The sequence below is a fragment of the Thalassophryne amazonica genome, chromosome 5, assembly GCF_902500255.1.
Source record: "Thalassophryne amazonica chromosome 5, fThaAma1.1, whole genome shotgun sequence".
Taxonomy (NCBI): Eukaryota; Metazoa; Chordata; class Actinopteri; order Batrachoidiformes; family Batrachoididae; genus Thalassophryne; species Thalassophryne amazonica.
The window spans coordinates 124,935,937-124,956,882 of NC_047107.1; the positions used below are offsets into that span (position 1 = coordinate 124,935,937).

Consider the following 20,946-nt stretch of genomic DNA (forward strand, 5'->3'; position numbering starts at 1 on the left):
AATTTTATTTATATAGCACCAAATCACAACAAACAGTTGCCCCAAGGCGCCTTATATTGTAAGGCAAGTCCATACAATAATTACGGAAAAACCCCAACAGTCAAAACGACCCCCTGTGAGCAAGCACTTGGCAACAGTGGGAAGGAAAAACTCCCTTTTAACAGGAAGAAACCTCCAGCAGAACCAGGCTCAGGGAGGGGCAGTCTTCTGCTGGGACTGGTTGGGGCTGAGGGAGAGAACCAGGAAAAAGACATGCTGTGGAGGGGAGCAGAGATCAATCACTAATGATTAAATGCAGAGTGGTGCATACAGAGCAAAAAGAGAAAGAAACACTCAGTGCATCATGGGAACCCCCCAGCAGTCTAAGTCTATAGCAGCATAACTAAGGGATGGTTCAGGGTCACCTGATCCAGCTCTAACTATAAGCTTTAGCAAAAAGTAAAGTTTTAAGCCTAATCTTAAAAGTAGAGAGGGTGTCTGTCTCCCTGATCTGAATTGGGAGCTGGTTCCACAGGAGAGGAGCCTGAAAGCTGAAGGCTCTGCCTCCCATTCTACTCTTACAAACCCTAGGAACTACAAGTAAGCCTGCAGTCTGAGAGCGAAGTGCTCTATTGGGGTGATATGGTACTACGAGGTCCCTAAGATAAGATGGGACCTGATTATTCAAAACCTTATAAGTAAGAAGAAGAATTTTAAATTCTATTCTAGAATTAACAGGAAGCCAATGAAGAGAGGCCAATATGGGTGAGATATGCTCTCTCCTTCTAGTCCCTGTTAGTACTCTAGCTGCAGCATTTTGAATTAACTGAAGGCTTGAAAACTTGGGAACTTTTAGGACAACCTGATAATAATGAATTACAATAGTCCAGCCTAGAGGAAATAAATGCATGAATTAGTTTTTCAGCATCACTCTGAGACAAGACCTTTCTAATTTTAGAGATATTTATACAGGTGAAAGAAAAATTTTTTGCTAATACCATACCGGTTATAAAACAGGGGGATGCGCAAATTTTTGATGCTAAAGATATAAATAGAATATTCCAAAAGTATTATGAGAAGTTTGCAGATATTGTTGTTCCAGTTTTACAAAGGGTGTATCAAGAGATATTTGATAGGGGTTGTGTAGCTCCAACTTTTAATGAAGCGGTAATCTCACTAATTCCCAAAACAGGTAAAGACGCAGCAGATCCTTTCAATTTTAGACCTATCAGTCTGCTCAATCTTGATGGTAAGATCCTTACAAAAATTTTAGCGACACATTTACAATTGGTTTTACCGATCATCATTCATCTCAGTCAGGTTGGTTTCATGTAAAATAGAACTTCAACTGATAATGTTAGACTCCTGTTACACTTAATGTGGTTGAGCCAATCTCAAAATACTCCTATAACTGCTATCTCCTTAGATGCCGAGAAAGCCTTTGATAGGGTGGAGTGGCAATTTTTGTTCTCCACCCTATCCTATTTTGGTTTCAACACCAACTTCATTAAATGGATAAAAATTCTGTGTAAAGAACCCAAGGCGGCAGTGATGACAAATGGAATCATTTCCCCTTTCTTTAATCTGACCCGGGGAACTAGACAGGGATGCTCACTGAGCCCATTATTGTTCATCATCTTTTTAGAGATTCTATCAGTGTCTATTAGAGCACACCCTGGAATAAGAGGTGTAAGGGGAGGAGACACTGAACATAAATTATTACTATACGCTGATGACATTTTAGCAGTAATATCTGAACCTTTGACTTCTCTACCACCACCAAATCATGTACTTCATCTATGGTGGAAAAGTTTAATTTTAGGTGGGTGTGACAGGGAATGAAGTATCTTGGTATCGAACTCTATGAGGATACAGATGAAATAGTGGCACTAAACTTTAACCCTTTACTTCAAAAGATAAAAGCAAATCTTGATAAGTGGGAAAAACTAAAACTACCATTGTGGGAAAAATTAATATTATAAAAATGATAACTGCCCCACAGTTCAGCTATGTGGCAATGATGTTACCAATTAAGATACCATCTAACATATTTAGGAAACTGCAGAAATTTGATCTGGTGGGAAAAGAAAATTTTGGGAAATTCTTGCAAATGAGGAGTTGCATTACCTCAAAGCCATATAATATTACTGATAAAGTGATAACTGATTATATGAAACTTCCACTTGGTAAACGAAAAGCGTCACAATTTTATAAAAGTGCTAATTCTTCCCTCAGTACTGACTCTGATCAGTTAAAGATGATTTGGCAGAGGGACCTTGGTGGAGAGATTAACGGTGATAGATGGGCAATAATTGTGGCTGACTGTGGTAAATATGTGAGAGAGGCGAGGGGTAAACTCACACAATATAATGTATTACATAGATACTATTACACACCATCCAGACTGTATAGGATGAAACTTTTGGGTGATGATTTGTGTTGGAAATGCAAGGGGGAAACTGGTGCCTTCCTCCACTGTATGTGGGAATGTGTCTTGATTAGACCCTTCTAGACTCAGGTTCTAAATATTTTAAGTGAGTGGCTTGGAGCAGAGATTCCCTCAAGTCCAGAGCTCTGCTTGCTGGGGGATAGGTCCCACTTACCCAATATAACCAAAGGTAACTTTTCTGTAATTTCGGTGGGTACAACAACAGCTTGTCGAGCCATCTTAAGACATTGGAAGGCATCAGAAACTCCACAAGTGAAAGAATGGGTGTGTGCAATGACTACAACTGCATCCTTATGAATGTATGCTTAGTAGATTGAGTGATGACAGGGAGGAGGGGGTGACCCTTTGGGACAGGTTTTGGAATTACATAAAGGTAAATAATGACTCCCACTAGGATTTTGGTTCTGGTGTGTTTCCCCCAAGTGGGATTCTGTAATACGGTATACCTCAGCAACATGTCTAGATGATGTACATAGAGGTATTTTAGGTATGGGGGGTTGTGCAGTGGATATCAGTGGATATCATCATGCACTCATTGGTTTGTACTTTTTGTACTTATTGCCTATTTTTGGGTCAAATGTGTGGAGTCTCTTACTGGAGACAATTTTTTAAGCATATACTACTCATTCCTGTATGACAAAACTTGTTTAATTTGCCATGTACCAAGCCTAAGAAAAGTTCAATAAAAACTTGAATTATAAAAAAAACAAAACAGGATTGATCCTGAAGCAGACCTGGACTAGAACCCCTACCTGATAGTCTTCTTCCTTTCTTGAGGATCAGAGGACATGTACGCATTCGTCTCTTCGAGTGCCCGCTGCATCTGCAGCTGAATGGTCTGTGGAAGGCAGAGATGAAGATTATGGGTTTTTGTCACAAACCACCTGCAAATGGTATTTTATTCACTTTTTGGACGGGGCAAGGATTTTACCAGTGACTAAAGCCTAGTCAGTCCAGCAGATGTCTGCCAACTACAAATTAGGGTGCTTGATTCTGGGCTGAGGCTAAAATATAAAATCATCTGGAACAGGCCTGTGATTTTTACCCCACACTGAAAAGTGAGCAGATTACTAACCAAAATTTGTGAAATAAATATGTAATGTCAACCCTGAACAAACAGTGACTCCTCTCATGCTCTTTAAGGAGTTGCTTTTTTTTTTGTTTGGTTGTAAAAGCATTTTCATGCAGAGGGTGCAAGGTGTCAGAGTTTAAAACAAAGCAAAGAGAATTTTGTGGAAATACAGATAAAAATAAAAAGGCATCAAATATTGAATTTTATTTTCATTAACATAAATACAGAAAATGCAATAACCAAGCTGACTGTGTTAACTAAAAAGATCTATAATTAAAGAACTATAATAAGAGAAACTGGATCATTCTGGTGCAGAAATGCAAAATCTTACCAAATACAGCTGTCTAATTTCTAGTCAAATATCAAATCAACACTTAATATGAGAAACAATTGATTAATAAGTCCGTTTCAGTGAGGTATAAGCACTTGTTTTTAAATAATACATCTTAAATATCTTAAGTTAAAGAGCCTTGGAAACATATTTTTGGAGTCATATCTGAGATGAAGGTTTTTTTTGTCTCACTGCAAATTTTTTTAATTCGCTCTGTTATTTCTAAAAGTTTAAACATGAAAATAAAGCTCAAAATGAATTTTCACTTATGATTTTCAAGATTATTCAAAAACAAATCCTTATAGCTTACTGACATTTTACTTGTCAGGTGATTGTGTCTTAGTGGAGATTAGATATTTTAACTATAATTTAAGGGCAAGGGACCAAACTATAAATTGATTTTTGGCTGTCAGCTCATCTTATTTTTGCCAACAGTTAAATTCTCAAATTAATAAACAGTCAAGACCTTGTTACACATTCAAGCAGCTTTTGTCGCCATCTAGCGGGCAACGTGAGCATTTCAGGGTTTCTGGTACATTTGCTACTTGTGAAACCCAAAATGCAGTAAAAAAAAAAAAAAGTATTTATACATGTCAGAAATGCATGATTTTTTTTTTTTTTTGAACACAGAGTTTTGACCTCCCAGTATTAATGTTTAAACATTTTTGAGAGTTTTACGGTTCTTGAGTTTGAAGATAAAAAAGTTTGCTGGAAGGATGGAATTTCTGCTGATAGGCACAACTTACAGCTGTGAGCAAATGTTCTTGGTAAGATTTTGTGTTTTCGCAGTGTCTTCCTCACAATCCTCATGAGCGAGTGGACACTCACAACACAACTATGAAGACTGAGTAAGAACTGGACGAAATAAACTGGAATTACTAATAAAAAGGCAGAAAGATTATGAAGACTTAAATGGAAATAAAGTGTCTCATATTACAACAGAAAAAAAAAAATCAAACAATGGCTGAAATGATTTTTGTCCTACATTGTGTAGTCAACCTTACCTCTGACATAGAGGTGAGATAATGGTATTGGTTTTCCTCTTGTGCCGTCTCCTCTGTTAATGTTTTCACCTCCTGTTAATTAAAAAAAAGCATAAAACAGTGTACAAGAACACTCTGGACATCCATCCGCTGACTTTTCTGCCTGTGTTTTATCCACCTGTTCCAGTTTAGATCTGTTGCTCTCCAGGCCAGCGGCAGAACTTTCATACTGGGCTTTCTTTTCCTCGTATTCCTGGCTTATCTCCTGTTAGGACGTGGCGGCATGTGTAACACACAGGAAGAGAGAGGAAAAGCATTTACTGAGAAATATGAGCAATCAAGCAAAAACCAATAGTGTGTCACAATCATGCTCTCAGCACAGCGTAAGCGCGTTAACTTACTGCAGGACTTTACAAAGTCTATTTATATCTTTCTGATGCTCTTTTTTAGAGGGCAAGATGGAAGAGTGATTCTGGGAACATGTGGAAGAAAATCTAATCCCTACTTTAGCTCGGTGATAGTTTTTCCCATCATACACTTTATTTGTGGACTATGTCAATTATTCTTAATGTACACACAGTAACACAATAGTCTTGGCAGGCCCATTGTAATAAATCCACCTTTTATTGCTAAATTCAGTACACAAACACAACATAGTCCTCACCAACTAATGCTCCACCGAGGCTGAGCAGTTGTGGAATTAACATTATTGCATTTTCTAGATATATTCTTTTAACTTCAGCCCTGTTCAAGTGGATTCTTGATCCCAATTCCAATGCGAATCTGAATACAAGTGTGACTTCGTCCTTCGTTTATTGACTGTCTGCACAGGATGAAACAGGACAAAATAGGATAGAACCAAACAGGACAGGACAGGCTTTACTGTTCCAAAGGAAAATTCGCCTTGGACGACAGTGTCTGCCATATGTATGTACGTGCATACATATAAGGACAGTCTTCATCAAGCTCAGTGTATCAGATTTTGAGAAGTTTTGAGAACTTCATCAAAAGGGGAGGAGGGCAAATGTAAAAGAAATAACCAACAGAATCCAAGATCAGCTCAGTGGTATCTTAATGGTATCTTCCTCTTGGTTTATCAGTCTGTGAGGTTTTATGAAGAACATGGGGGGTAGGGGTGTTGGACTTGGACGTATATCAGGGTTGTGGTGAAAACTAAACTAGGGACTGTACAATTTCACTGACAGTTCTGGCATCAATACAACGCAGTCTGTGTTACTGGGACTCTGCTCGTCCCTTCCTGGTTGATTTTTCAGCCATTATTCATTGTGATAAATGGACTATATATGCATATGGTTCCTGAGCTGCAACAATTCTCTCACTGCATGTTTCACAGTTCTTTGCTGTTTTACTTTTATTTTATTTACTTTGTGAATACGACTAAAGCAGATGGTCACCCCACTGAGTCTGCTCTGCTCGAGGATCCTTCCTATAATTATCATCATCATCAAAAAAAATAAAAATAAAAAAAACACCTGAGAGAGTTTTTCCTGGTCACTGTTGCCAATGTGTTGCTAATGGCATGGGTAAGGTTTAAACATTACTCATATAAGTGCCTTGAGGGGGGGACTTGTGCTGTCATTTAAATCTGCAAAAAACAGTCCAATACCAATGATCACAAAACCACCTAATGAACTACTTGAATTTTAAGTATTTACATTCCCAGAAGAAAAGGCTATTTTTGTTCTTGAGTATCAAGCAGAAGATGTCGACTAGTTGGGAGTCAAACCCCTGACACTGCATAGGGCAGCGTTCGCGGTATGTTTATGCAGCCTGGACCTCCAGGACACCAGGGCTCTTTGTAGTTGACATTTTATAACGCGGGTGACGCTCACCTGACTGCGCTGTCTCAGTGACCTCAGCTGTTTTATAGCAGGAGCCAGAGCCGACTTCTTCTCTGCTATCATGGCGTTTAATTTCTTCACCTATGAAACACAGACAGCACAGCACACAATCAAACAGATGCAAAAATGAACACCTTAATCAAACTAATAAACCCTTGAAAAGAAAATAATAATCCAAGCTCTCCCTTAATGCAAATTGTGTTGAAAGATAAAATGCTATTTTGTGATATTCGTACAAATGTGCCATTTCAGAGTTTCAGCAAAATTAAATTCACCTTTTTGCTCACAGGATGAGAACATCCACTACAAACATGACACTTTTACATCAATAAGACATTACAATTTTTAGCATTAAGGGATGTTTCCAAGTTTCTCAGGTCTGCTTTCAGTCAGGAATGTTTGGCTCCTTTATTTGGAGAATTCCACAATGTGCCATGTGTAGAAGCTACCAAACTGTTGAAATAAATAAACCTAACTAACTCGACTGTTGCCAAATCTGATGCAAATGCTTCTCTGTGGGCATCGGCACAAACAGGCGACAGGTGTACTGACTGGCAACTGAAGAGATAACGCAATGTTTTTGTGTTGGAACTTTCAGGATTCAGTGAGTTTTCCTTGATTATTTCTCAAATAGTGTGCTGCAAAACTGTCACAGACTGGCGATACTCTAGGAGGTCAGCCTGCTTTATACATCAAAAATGAACTTTTAACATTTGTTCAATGTCATGTGAAGACATGTATTAAGAAGAATATTGTGGAAGTGGCCGGGAGATGTTTTTGTGAAGACGTCATCCTGCAAGCTCATGATTTGCTCAACAAGCATTATGGTGACAAGCTGTCGGTCACGTTAACGCAGCATTGTAATGCTCAAGGTAAGATGAAAGCTAAAGTGACTGTTGATGACTCTGTAAGTACGATGTTTGAACTTCATCACAACAAAATTCTCACCAATGATAATTCTAGTCGTTCATGTGCTGTTATTGTTGTAAAGGACCGGTACAGGCTTCTCCTAGTATGTGTATATATGCCTTGTGATGACAGCCGTCTTGGACAAAATCTTATTGATTATAATTCTATTTTGAATGACACTGACACTATTTGCAAGAACAATGAAAAGAACTTTATTAATCTCGAAGGAAATTGTTTTGCCAGAGTACCAAAACAGTAAACCGTAACATTATTATTTACACTTGTATGGCCATACAATTTTGCTGACTACATGCCAATTTTGCTGATATTGAAAATGCTGATTCTATCATTAGGAATGAGGTGTTTCATAAGTATTGTACTCCATTTTATGGTGGCCAAATTCTTCCTTTGTACTCCAATGAAACTGAAAGCTTATTGTGCTTGGAGAAAGGCTACACGTAAAGTCTGGTGTGTGCCATATACCACACAGTGGAATATTTTGCCATATCTTGCAACTTGTATGAGTACTGAGCTTTATTTTGCTAAAGCCCCCGTCACACATAGCAAGAATGTGCAGGAACCAGCCCGACACAGCAAATATTGCCAAAATCGGATGCAGTCGGGAGGAAAAGAGGTGTGGTCAGCAGTGTCAGAACGCAGCCAGATTACCTCGTCCACACCTGCACGACCGCATCCAAACCGTATGTAGACAACAGGTAGATGACCATAAAAGGCGCTGAAGACTGCCCGATGTCCAACAATCTGGCAAACACGGGACCAGCGTGGGAGGGAGTGCTGTGTTCCTCCCTTTGCACAGCCCCTGCCGGTACTGAACACTGGAGTACAACCAACGTATGGCCCAGACTCACACCATATGTGTCAAAGCCGGCATGGTACGGTTGGTCATTCAGTCATGCAATTACATGTACGCTCATCCTTCCACTTCACAGTGCTACTGACCTCATGTGCATGTGTGCGTAGAGTAGGTGTTGCACTGATGACATCATCGCTGGGTGTGTGTATGTGTGTGTGTTCATAATGGCTGAATGAGCAGCTGTGGGGGCGCACGTGCGTGCTGTTGCCAGCTACTGGACACTGCTGGCAGTGGGCCATGCTGTCCCATACGTCGGACGCAGCCTTTCCAAAGAACTTTAATTTCTTTGTTTTGTGTTTTTGCTCACTTCAGCAGCACAACGCAACTCTGGACACCGCGATGGTTGGATTATAACATGGAATTTATTTTTGAGTGGTTGATTACAGCACACAGCAGCCAGGTGAAAGGATTTTAACCACAGGCTGCAGTCATGGCTCCACGTCCACATCTGCGCTGTGAAACACTCCCGGGCCATTGTTGGAAGTGAGATTCATGTTTATTAATGCTGTCATGGCCTGGCACAACAGTTCCATCTCATATCTCCTCTAGAGTTAGATGGTGATCATATATTACAGCAGTGAGATCCGTTCAGCCTGATGCGTGCAATGATGCCTTACTGTGCATGAGACCACGGAGACCACCGTGCAGCTGCCCGTGTTATATACAGTTATGATGGAGACAATAGCTCACATCATTTACGTCGCCCATGGGAAGGAATGGACAAATATCTGACCTGTAAGGTTTATTGTGGATATAATGGCCAGTGGGGCACTCGAGGCGGACATTATTATACGTGGCACGTACAGGTCATACTGGCAGACTTTGCTGTGCCAGACCCGTATGCGCTCAAATCATTTTGGATCCTGTTTTGCCACCATCAGAATATGTAAACTGCAGTCCAATGGTACTCAGATTGCACATGGACCACCGTCGGATAGGTGTCCCATCTCGATGGCACCTGGAGGGTTTTGAAAATGTGCAACACACTCGAGACTGCCGGCCGATTAGGACCAACTGTGTGGACTCACACAGATGGCTGTCAGAACGTTTTCGAACTGCAACTGGACACTTTTTGGACGTCGGCCAAATCCTCATTCTGATGCCATTCGGCCTCGTTCTGGCTATGTGTGACAGGGGTATAAGCATGTTATAATATTTATTAATAAGATGCACAATAGCGATAATGATGTTGTAAGTACAATTACCAATATGGGCCTTTAAGGTTCCCATTCTGTAATTGGTGCCAACATGAGATATCTTTTGTACAAATTTCAGTGTGATATTAGTAGTGTTTGCCTCTAAGCAGTGTAATTTTGATGAAGAGGTAGTTGAGGTGACTCGGGCATCTTTTCCGGATGCCCCCTGGACGCCTCGCTGGAGAGGTGTTCCAGGCATGTCCCATTGGGAGGAGGCCCTGGGGAAGACCCAGGACACGCTGGAGGGACTATATCTCTCGGCTGGCTTGGGAACGCCTTGGGGTTCCCCCAGAGGAGCTGGGGGAGGTGTGTGTGGATCGGGAGGTCTGGGCAGCTTTGCTTGAGCTGCTGCCCCCGCGACCCGACTCCGGATAAAGCGGAAGAAAATGGATGGATGGATGGTATTTAGACTTACACAACAAATTACAGAAGTGTCCAATGAGAGATACTTGTGAGGTAAATTTGCTCAGTGACCAAGAATGTAGAGTTATAATTAAACACCTGTGTACAGGCCTGCTGTTGTTTTTTTTTTTAAATGTTATTTATTTCTTTTCTGTTTTATTTTATTGTACAACTTTTTGTTTTTAAAGTTTAAATACATATTCAAACAAACTGGTTCTGACAAAGACAGAGGCAGAGGGGATGTTTCTGTTAAATACGTATGTTAAAACTAAACATTTTCTTCTCAATAACATCTGATGTTTTATATCATCATGAACTATTTACTAAATAAGTACTTTTAAAAGGGGACTCAGATATGTTTTCAACCTGGGCTCAATTTTTAGATGATTTTGGGCTTCATCTTTTCACTTGGAACAAAAATGAATTTAATCTCTGTATTATTCATTTACAACACAAACACTGTCACAAGCTAATTGGCTAGAAAATGTTACTGTACAATCAGAGTAAGCCGCTTTATGTGAAAATGTCATTAGAAGTTAAGAAATTACGCAGCCAGTTATCTCTTCACAGCGTTTATGTTCTAAAGCATGAATGCAATAATTAAAATAATTTTTGATGAACCCCAAAACATCTAAAAAAAAAAAGAGTCCAAGTTGAAAAATGTCACTGTTCGCCTTTAATTCATTAATAACCAGAACACAGTGTTGGAATGACATCACAAAATTTTGTTTCAGCAAAAATTTTTTTTTTTTTTGGTGAATAGTAGGGGTGTAACATAATCTCCTTCACGCTTTAGTTTGAATCACGGGTTCAAGGTCATGTTATGGTTGAAATCATGGTACATTTCTCATACAGCTATAGAAGACGTGCACAAAATTAAAAAAATATCACTGAAAATGTTCAACAATTAGCCTGAGGATCAACAATTTAAACATCCTACATATTCAGCTTGATATATATATATATATATATATATATATATATGTATGTGTGTGTATTCAAATTAACAGGACACAGCCAACAGTTTTGTACATGTAAAATATTGCAGATTATCTGTTTTCCAGTTTGTTTTTGTTACTTTTGTTGTGTGTAGTCACCATTTCTGACATGTCATCAAGTGTGCGGCTCTTCTTCTCGTCTAACTCGCTCTTGACAGCCGACACTCTCTCCAGTTCGTCCTGAGTGTCGCTGTAGCCGCAGATTCCCTTCTCAGCTTCCAAAGTTTGCTTTAAAAACACAACACAGGTACACGTAGCAATTATATCCATACGTGAAGAGATTCAGCACTGAAATCAGTATTAAATAATACTCAGGATTCTGATACGCTCATCAGTTTACACAATTTACTCCATCGTGACCTCAAACTATTCCAACAAAGTATCATGTCAGTCACACATCTATGTTTGTTTAATGCTGCCTTCACATCACATCAGAGTTATGGCAAATATGAGTTGGTGATTTGTAAACTGGACATGACCCCCCCCAAGTCAGAATTTCGTGACCTTCACCCTTCCAACACAGCAGACAAAAGTACAGATTCAGTCCTGGACGGTGTGTAATTCTTTCTTTTTAACAGTGTAATTATTGTCACCTGTTGTTTGTGTACATAGTTCTAAGTGATGGATTCCATCTTTGTCCTCTTTTAACCAATTCAATAAGGAGATAAACAGGATTTGCCCATAACGCAGGTCAGAACGTGCTGTTCATTCAGCCGCCATTTTTCATGTCACTGACAACAACGCACTTGAACACGACATACTCCAAATTCCAACTTCACGTGGGAAGCAGGAACTGCATAAATATGCAGCACTTAAATATAGGTACCACCTGTTGCAGTACTTAGAAGAGTACATACCTCAGCCATGGGCCAAAAACAAACAAACAAACAACCCACGTGTCCTTTTCACTATGTTTCATGAAAACTGTTAAAAGTAAAACATTTATTCTAACAGTGATTTTAGATTTTTTTTTTTTTTTTTTTTTATCCTGCCTACAGTACTTCCTGTCTCCTACCCCTTCTCTAAGGATGTAACTGAAGGTTTCATGTTTTTTTTTATACTGAAAAACAGAAAAAAACAGGCCTGTGAAACTTAGCTGTTGAGTAAGAAATGAGGAAAACAATAAAGTCTACTATGGCATTAAACATAATGGAGTAACAACAAAGTATTTGTAGTTTTATTCCTACAGTCAACATGATCTGTAGTTAGCAAGCTTCATAAATGCTAATATACCTCATACAAAATCAGCTCTATGTAAAGCTTCTACTTTACTTCTACTGTTCTACTTCAAGTTATATTAACATAAGAAGGTCTGTAATAAGAAGGCCATATTTATTTTATTTTGTAAGTGCCTCGTATGGCAGCGCCCTGACATCGGTGTGTGAATGGGTGAATATGAGGCATAATTATAAAGCGCTTTGAGCTTCTGATGCAGACACGGAAAAGTGCTATACAAAATGCAGCCCATTTGTTTAGGGTGGTTTGTTAGAAGTATTGTTTCAAAGGTTCTAGACTTATTTTTGTGAAATTATTTTGTTTTAATCACATCCACAGTTCAATAATCCATCTATATACACACATATATATATATATATATATATATATATATATATATATATATATATATATACACACACACTGAAAGCAAATTCCACTTCAAAGCATCTCTCAGCATCTCCTGTATATTTTCAAGCCACTTATAATAATAATTTTTATTTAACCAGGTTGAAACCCATTGAGATTAAAACCTTTTTTAACAAGTATGACCTGGCCAAGAGAGGCAGCGGCACACGTCATAATAGACAGGTTAGCATCAACATGACAGCGTTGGTAATAAATCAAATACAATCATCTTGTAGAAACACTGCAAACAATGTAAGATCTCAAACAGACTGGAACTTAGAAACACAGGCATTGTGCAAAAGAGTCCCATTCACGATCTCATAAAATAGACCGTAAGGTGTTCAAAGAAGTCTAGACTCAAAGCCACCTGTAGATAAGAAGGCAAAAACTGGTTAACAAAAGTTTCTGTGTTTTATAACACAGTTAAATGTCATCATTCATATGCAGAGGACAGTCAATATTAGCCGTACAGACACAGCTACCCGCTGAGAACGTGTGGGCTGACAATTTCTCTTCAGTAATAAAAATCTGCAATGCATGACTCAATTCAAGTCACCTAAAAAATAAATAAAATCAGGGTCACAAAAAAGGACAGTAGTGAATACATCACCAGCCAGTTACACAACCAGAAGCAAAACTCTAAATCACAGCAGCACATCCTGACCTGTACCTGACAGTCTAACCAAAAAAAAAAAATTAACTCCTGGGATGACTCAGGAGTGTGAAGCTGCTGCCAGGAAGCTTTTCCAGCCTCACCATCAATACAGTGAAATAGAAGAGATTCAGAAAAGCACGAGAAGAACAATATTAGAGCAGATAAAAAAGGAAAACGTATACAGAGTCAATAAATCCATCCCACCTCACAGGTGTGCCATATCAAGATGCTGATTAGACACCATGATTAGTGCACAGGTGTGCCTTAGACTGCCCACAATAAAAGGCCACTCTGAAAGGTGCAGTTTTGTTTTATTGGGGGGGGATACCAGTCAGTATCTGGTGTGACCACCATTTGCCTCATGAAGTGCAACACATCTCCTTCGCATCATCCGTGAAGAGAACACCTCTCCAACGTGCCAAACGCCAGCGAATGTGAGCATTTGCCCACTCAAATCGGTTACGACGACGAACTGGAGTCAGGTCAAGACCCCGATGAGGACGACAAGCATGCAGATGAGCTTCCCTGAGATGGTTTCTGACAGTTTGTGCAGAAAATCTTTGGTTATGCAAACCGATTGTTTCAGCAGCTGTCCGAGTGGCTGGTCTCAGACGATCTTGGAGGTGAACATGCTGGATGTGGAGGTCCTGGGCTGGTGTGGTTACATGTGGTCTGCGGTTGTGAGGCTGGTTGGATGTACTGTCAAATTCTCTGAAACGACTTTGGAGACAGCTTATGATAGAGAAATGAACATTCAATACACGAGCAACAGCTCTGGTTGACATTCCTGCTGTCAGCATGCCAATTGCAGGCTCCCTCAAATCTTGCGACATCTGTGGCATTGTGCTGTGTGATAAAACTGCACCTTTCAGAGTGGCCTTTTATTGTGGGCAGTCTAAGGCACACCTGTGCACTAATCATGGTGTCTAATCAGCATCTTGATATGGCACACCTGTGAGGTGGGATGGATTATCTCAGCAAAGGAGAAGTGCTCACTATCACAGATTTCGACTGGTTTGTGAACAATATTTGAGGGAAATGGTGATATTGTGTATGTGGAAAAAGTTTTAGATCTTTGAGTTCATCTCATACAAAATGGGAGCAAAACCAAAAGTGTTGCGTTTATATTTTTGTTGAGTATAATTTTGTTAAATGATTACAAATATGAATGGGTTTCTCAACAATCACCAATAATTAATGGACTATTGCTACAACTTATAAACACGATGTCCAACTTTCATACAAATGGCTTTAAAGTACAGTAATCCTATTTAATGCAAACATCTTAATAAATGGGAGGTGATGGTCTAGTGGTTAAGTGTTGGGCTTGAAACCAGAAGATCCTCGGTTCAAATCCCAGCCTGACTGGAAAATCACTAAGGGCCCTTGTACAAGGTCCTTAATCCCATATTGCTCCCGGTGTGTAGTGAGTACCTTGTATGGCAGCACCCTCACATTGGGCTGAATGTGAGGCATTATTGTAAAGCGCTTTGAGCATCCAATGCAGATGGAAAAGCGCGATATAAATGCAGTCCATTTTAATAAAGGCAACAAAATAAAGAGGGATAACTCGTAATTAATGCAACGACAATATTGAGTTACCAGTTTCTCTTGTACAGCCTCGTGCTTCTGTCTGAGAATTTCTTCTGTTCGCTGCAACACTCCATATTCTGTCTTCAGTTCAGCGATTTCCTGACGTTTGTTCTTGTACAGAATTCCTTTGCTGCGTAACTTCGTCACCAGGTGTTTCTGCTTTGAGGAAAAAAGAAACAGAATTTACCCCCAAATCAAGCAGGTCATGTAGCATACATCTTTATCTGGCTAACATAAATAAGAAAGTACATGATACATGTTTGGCTACAAACTACATACACGCTGAGATGGCACATCATAAACAAAAAAGAAATACATTTCTGCAAGTGTTGCTTTGAATACAAAAAGAGCTGCTGCTGAAAAACAGCGGGACAGTTTGTCTCTGTCTCACAGACTGTGTGGCCGTGTCTCAGAGAGCAACACAAGTTCTGATGCGACTTTTCCAAGTCAGTCAAGGGTACCCAATGATACTCTGAAGTGTCCAGTACCAAAGACATCCACTCTTTGCCGTAGGCTGCTGGTTAATGTCCAAGTCTTACTTACTGTAAGACAGGAATTACCAGGACCCACAAGAGTTTAACTCTTGTTGTCCTGCAGAGATGCTGGTAATCACTAAACACTTTTATCCAGTGACCTGATGACTCCATAAGCGCTTCCCAGATGTCTCTCAACCTTAAAAGTCGAGCAGCCAGAGTCATGAATGTCACTGCGGAGATAAGTGAAACTCTCAACACTATCACCACCAACAGACATACTTGCTGAGAGTTGAAGCCAGGAAGTCACACAAGACTTTTATTTGCTGATTTTAGCTTTGCTTTTAATAAGATGCCGCTGCATATTTTAATTAATAGGCAACCTACCTATTTTAAGATACCTGATCAGATTTAACTGATGATTTGAAATTTTTTTAACAAACAGACTGCAGCAGTTTTTTTGTGAATGGAGACACGTCCGCTTCTTCAAATGCAGATTCTCCTCAGGACTGTGTCCTCTCTCCCCTGCTTTTTATCCTTTACACAGACAGCTGTAGATCGTCTCAACAAAGCAGATATCTTGCCAGGTTCTCAGATGACACTCCTTCAGGGCCACCAACTTGATCATGGCTGTGCCCTCCCTGAATCTGTCAGATGGTGTAATGAGAGCTTCCTTGATTTAAATGTGTTAAAAACTAAGGAAATTATTATAGATTTCAGAAAATCCATCATTGACCCTAAATCCAGCCGTATTCAAGGTAAAGAGGTACAAATTGTACAAACATGTAAGTGTTTGGGCACCGTGTTTGACTCACAACTCAAACTGAGTGGTAACACAAACAGCATTGTGAAGCGAGCAAACCAAAGAATCCACTTGTTGAGGAAACTCAATTCCTTCAGTGTCACTAGAAATATCTTATGTAGCGTTTATCAAATTTTGAGAGTCTTTGAACATTTTCTTTTATATGCTGGTTTTATGGTCTATCTGCAAAAAAACAAGAAGTGTCTGCTCCAAAATAACTTGTCTCTAACTTATGGACCTCTGCTCTCTCTGGAAAACACAAGTGGTCCAGAAAGCGCGCAAAATATTGTGTGCTTGATCATGTACTTGGCAGTGAGTTTGTACCTATGCCATTAGAACGGCGGTATTATGTGCCAATTCAGAAAACAAACTGTTGTGCAAATTATTTTATTCCTTCAGCCATAAGGATGCTAAATGCACAAGTGCAGAGATGACTTGAGATGATTTTGCATATTGTTCTGCTGTGAAGTCACTGGCTGTGATTATTGTTGATGTGTGTTTGATTGTGGATGTTAATGGTTGTTTATTTATTTCCTTATCTCTTTGATCATATTCAAAGTCAAAGTCAGCTTTATTGTCAATTCTTCACATGTACTAGACATACAAGGAATCAAAATTTTGTTTCTCACCTTCCCTCTGTGATGACAGGACAAGACATTTCGACAATAAGGACAAGTATTTAGTATTTACAGTGTAGTGTCCGAGGTAATAGTAAAAGTGGAAAGTGCAGTAGTGCAAACCATTCAGTATTTGTAGCAGCAGCAGATTTTTGTGAGGACACTGTGCAAGCAGTGTGATGGTGATAAAGTGAAACAGTGCAGGACACTGGTCATGGGCAACAGATATACGAGTATATATATATATATATATATATATATATATATACACATACAACCCCTGGCAAAAATTATGGAATCATCGGCCTCGGAGGATGTTCATTCAGTTGTTTAATTTTGTAGAAAAAAAGCAGATCACAGACATGACACAAAACTAAAGTCATATCAAATGGCAACTTTCTGGCTTTAAGAAACACTATAAGAAATCAAGAAAAAAAAGATTGTGGCAGTCAGTAACAGTTACTTTTTTAGACCAAGCAGAGGAAAAAAATATGGACTCACTCAATTCTGAGGAATAAATAATGGAATCACCCTGTAAATTTTCATCCCCAAAACTAACACCTGCATCAAATCACATCTGCTTGTTAGTCTGCATCTAAAAAGGAGTGATCACACCTTGGAGAGCTGTTGCACTAAGTGGACTGACATGAATCATGGCTCCAACACGAGAGATGTCAATTGAAACAAAGGACAGGATTATCAAACTCTTAAAAGAGGGTAAATCATCACGCAATGTTGCAAAAGATGTTGGTTGTTCACAGTCAGCTGTGTCTAAACTCTGGACCAAATACAAACAACATGGGAAGGTTGTTAAAGGCAAACATACTGGTAGACCAAGGAAGACATCAAAGCGTCAAGACAGAAAACTTAAAGCAATATGTCTCAAAAATCGAAAATGCACAACAAAACAAATGAGGAACGAATGGGAGGAAACTGGAGTCAACGTCTGTGACCAAACTGTAAGAAACCGCCTAAAGGAAATGGGATTTACATACAGAAAAGCTAAACGAAAGCCATCATTAACACCTAAACAGAAAAAAAACAAGGTTACAATGGGCTAAAGAAAAGCAATCGTGGACTGTGGATGACTGGATGAAAGTCATATTCAGTGATGAATCTCGAATCTGCATTGGGCAAGGTGATGATGCTGGAACTTTTGTTTGGTGCCGTTCCAATGAGATTTATAAAGATGACTGCCTGAAGACAACATGTAAATTTCCACAATCATTGATGATATGGGACTGCATGTCATGTAAAGGCACTGGGGAGATGGCTGTCATTACATCATCAATAAATGCACAAGTTTACGTTGATATTTTGGACACTTTTCTGATGTTTAAGGATGATGAAATCATTTTTCAAGAAGATAATGCATGTTGCCATAGAGCAAAAACTGTGAAAACATTCCTTGCAAAAAGACACATAGGGTCAATTTCATGACATAGGGTTAATGTCAACGAGCAGATGTGATTTGATGCAGGTGTTAGTTTTGGGGATGGAAATTTACAGGGTGATACCATAATTTATTCCTCAGAATTGAGTGAGTCCATATTTTTTTCCTCTGCTTGGTCTAAAAAAGTAACCGTTACTGACTGCCACAATCTTTTTTTCTTGATTTCTTATAGTGTTTCTTAAAGCCAGAAAGTTGCCATTTGAAATGACTTTAGTTTTGTGTCATGTCTGTGATCTGCTTTTTTTCTACAAAATTAAACAACAGAATGAACATCCTCCGAGGCCGGTGATTCCATAATTTTTGCCAGGGATTGTATATATATATATATATATATATATATATATATATATATATATATATATATATATATATATATTAGCTTCTTGAAAGCCTGGGTGGAGATGGGGGGAGAGAGTTCAATAATCTCACAGCCTGGTGGATGAAGCTCTTTGTGAGTCTGGTGGTGCGGGACCGGAGGCTCCTGTACCTCTTCCCGGAGAGCAGAGTGCTAAACAGGCTGTGTGTGGGATGCTTGCATGGGCCACAATTGTGGTTGCTTTGCGGGTGAGGTGGGTGGTGTATATGTCTTGCATAGAGGGGAGTGAGGCACCAATGATCCTTCCAGCTGCATTCACTATGCGCTGCAGGGCTTCCTGTTGTAGTCAGTGCAGCTTCCGCCCCACACAGTGATGCAGCTGGAGAGGATGCTCTCAATGGTGCCTCGGTAGACAGTGCTCATGATGGTTGGTGGAGCATTTGCCCGCTTGAGTTTGCACAGGAAGAACAGACGCCGCTGAGCCTTCTTTGCCAGTGATGCAGTGTTGGTGGTCCAGGACAGGTCCTTACTGATGTGCACCCCCAGGAATTTGGTGCTGCTCACTCTTTCCACAGGAGCACCCTCGATGGTCAGTGGCAGGTGTTGGGTGTGACCTTTCCGGATGTCAACAACAATCTTCTTGGTCTTGCTGATATTCAGCAGGAGGTTGTTGTTTCTGCACCACGTGGTCAGAAGGTTGACCTCTTCCCTGTAGAGAGTCTCATCGCCCTTGGTGATGAGCCCCACCAGAGTTGTGTCATCCGCAAACTTCATATGTGGTTTGTGCTGTGGGTTGTTGTGCATTCATGTACTCCTCAATGTCAGTGTTGTTGTTGTTGTAGATTGCTGCATGTTTGCACATTTCCCAATCTGTGGTGTCGAAGCAGTCCTGGAGAGCCGAGGTGGCCCCCTCTGGCCACACTCTTACCTGCTTCTTAACAGATTTGATGACTTTCACAGTTTGTCTGTATGCTGGCATTAGCATAACAGTGACATGGTCAGATAGTCCGATGTGGGGGAGGGGGTGACTTTGTATGCTCCTTTGTGTGTGGTGCCAAGTCCAAGATATTTTTTCCCCTTGTTGGGAAATCAACATGCTGGTGAAATTTAGGAAGGGCAGTTTTGAGATCAGCATGATTAAAATCTCCAGTGAGGATGATAAAACCGTCTGGGTGTGCAGTTTGTTGTTCACTGATAGCCTGGTACAGTTCACTGAGTGCTGCATTCCTGTCACTGCTGCTGTTGGTGATGGTGGTGGGGGCGGGGGGATGTAGACGGCAACCAGCAAAATCACAGTAAACTCCCTGGGCAGATAGAAGGGATGGCACTTAATGATCATACAAACTCCGCTAGTGATGTGCAATGTTTGCACACCAGCACAGCGTCCCGGCACCACTCATTCCGAATGTAGACACACAGACCCCCGCCGCGAGTCTTTCCTCCGTTTACGAGGGTCCAGTCAGCTCGATAGCATGCTAGCTTCTCCAGTTGTACAGCAGACTCCGGAATGTTGTCATTTAACCATGTTTCAGTGAAAACAAGCACACAGCAGTTACTCACTGTACGATTCGCTGACCGCTGTAATTATGGATGGGCTAACTGTATAAATGAATTGCACTTCCAGGATTAATAAAATAATCTGAATCTGAGTGAGAGTCTGGATATCCAGGTATGGTGTCGAAGAACTTACTGGGGATCTGTGGAATTCTCAGGAAATTTCAGAAGGGATTCAGTGGCAGCAAACGCCTCGGACTGAAACCATCTATGAATGACCCTTGCAAGTACCTTGCTCGGCAAACAGACCAATGTTGTGCCCCTGCAGTTGTTGAGTAAGAGCCTTTTCTGTCACTGTACGTACGGTGCATCCAGAAAGTATTCACAGCGCTTCACTTTTTCCACATTTTATGTTACAGCCTTATTCCAAAATGAATGAAATTAATTTTTTCCCTCAAAATTCTACACACAATACCCCATAATGACCCTAAAATACCCCAAAAGGTTGTTTTTTTTTTTGCAAAAAAGTAAAGTTAGTCCTTTCAGCTTCTCCCTTATTTTTCACTCAAGGTCACCACAGCAAATGTGAGGTGGATTCGCGTGTTGAATTGGCACAAGTTTTACACCGGATGCCCTTCCTAACACAACTCCACATTACATGGAGAATGAGCAGGGGTGGGGTCTGAACTAGGAAATTTCTGCACTGGAAACAAGCACACTAACCACTTGACCACCACCCCTGCGTATCGTTTTGCAAATTTATAAAAAAAAAGAAAAAAAAAAGAAAAAAAAGAAATCATATGTACATAACTATGCACAGCCTTTGCCATGGAGCTCAAAATTGAGCTCAGGTGCATCCTGTTTC

At 40.1% G+C, this 20,946-nt stretch overlaps 1 protein-coding gene across 2 annotated transcripts in view; it reads right to left on the minus strand.

Annotated features, from left to right (window-relative positions):
• The window catches only part of LOC117511271 (intraflagellar transport protein 81 homolog), an 89,079-nt gene that overhangs the window by 44,832 nt on the left and 23,301 nt on the right, over positions 1–20,946 (minus strand). For both annotated transcript variants that reach the window (XM_034171279.1, XM_034171278.1), the window contains exons 11-16: positions 14,936–15,085; positions 11,155–11,283; positions 6,668–6,757; positions 4,993–5,079; positions 4,836–4,907; positions 3,181–3,266 (exon numbers count right to left, since the gene is read on the minus strand). In XM_034171279.1, the coding sequence (XP_034027170.1) occupies positions 3,181–3,266; positions 4,836–4,907; positions 4,993–5,079; positions 6,668–6,757; positions 11,155–11,283; positions 14,936–15,085 (614 nt within the window). The remainder of the gene's footprint in view (positions 1–3,180; positions 3,267–4,835; positions 4,908–4,992; positions 5,080–6,667; positions 6,758–11,154; positions 11,284–14,935; positions 15,086–20,946) is intronic.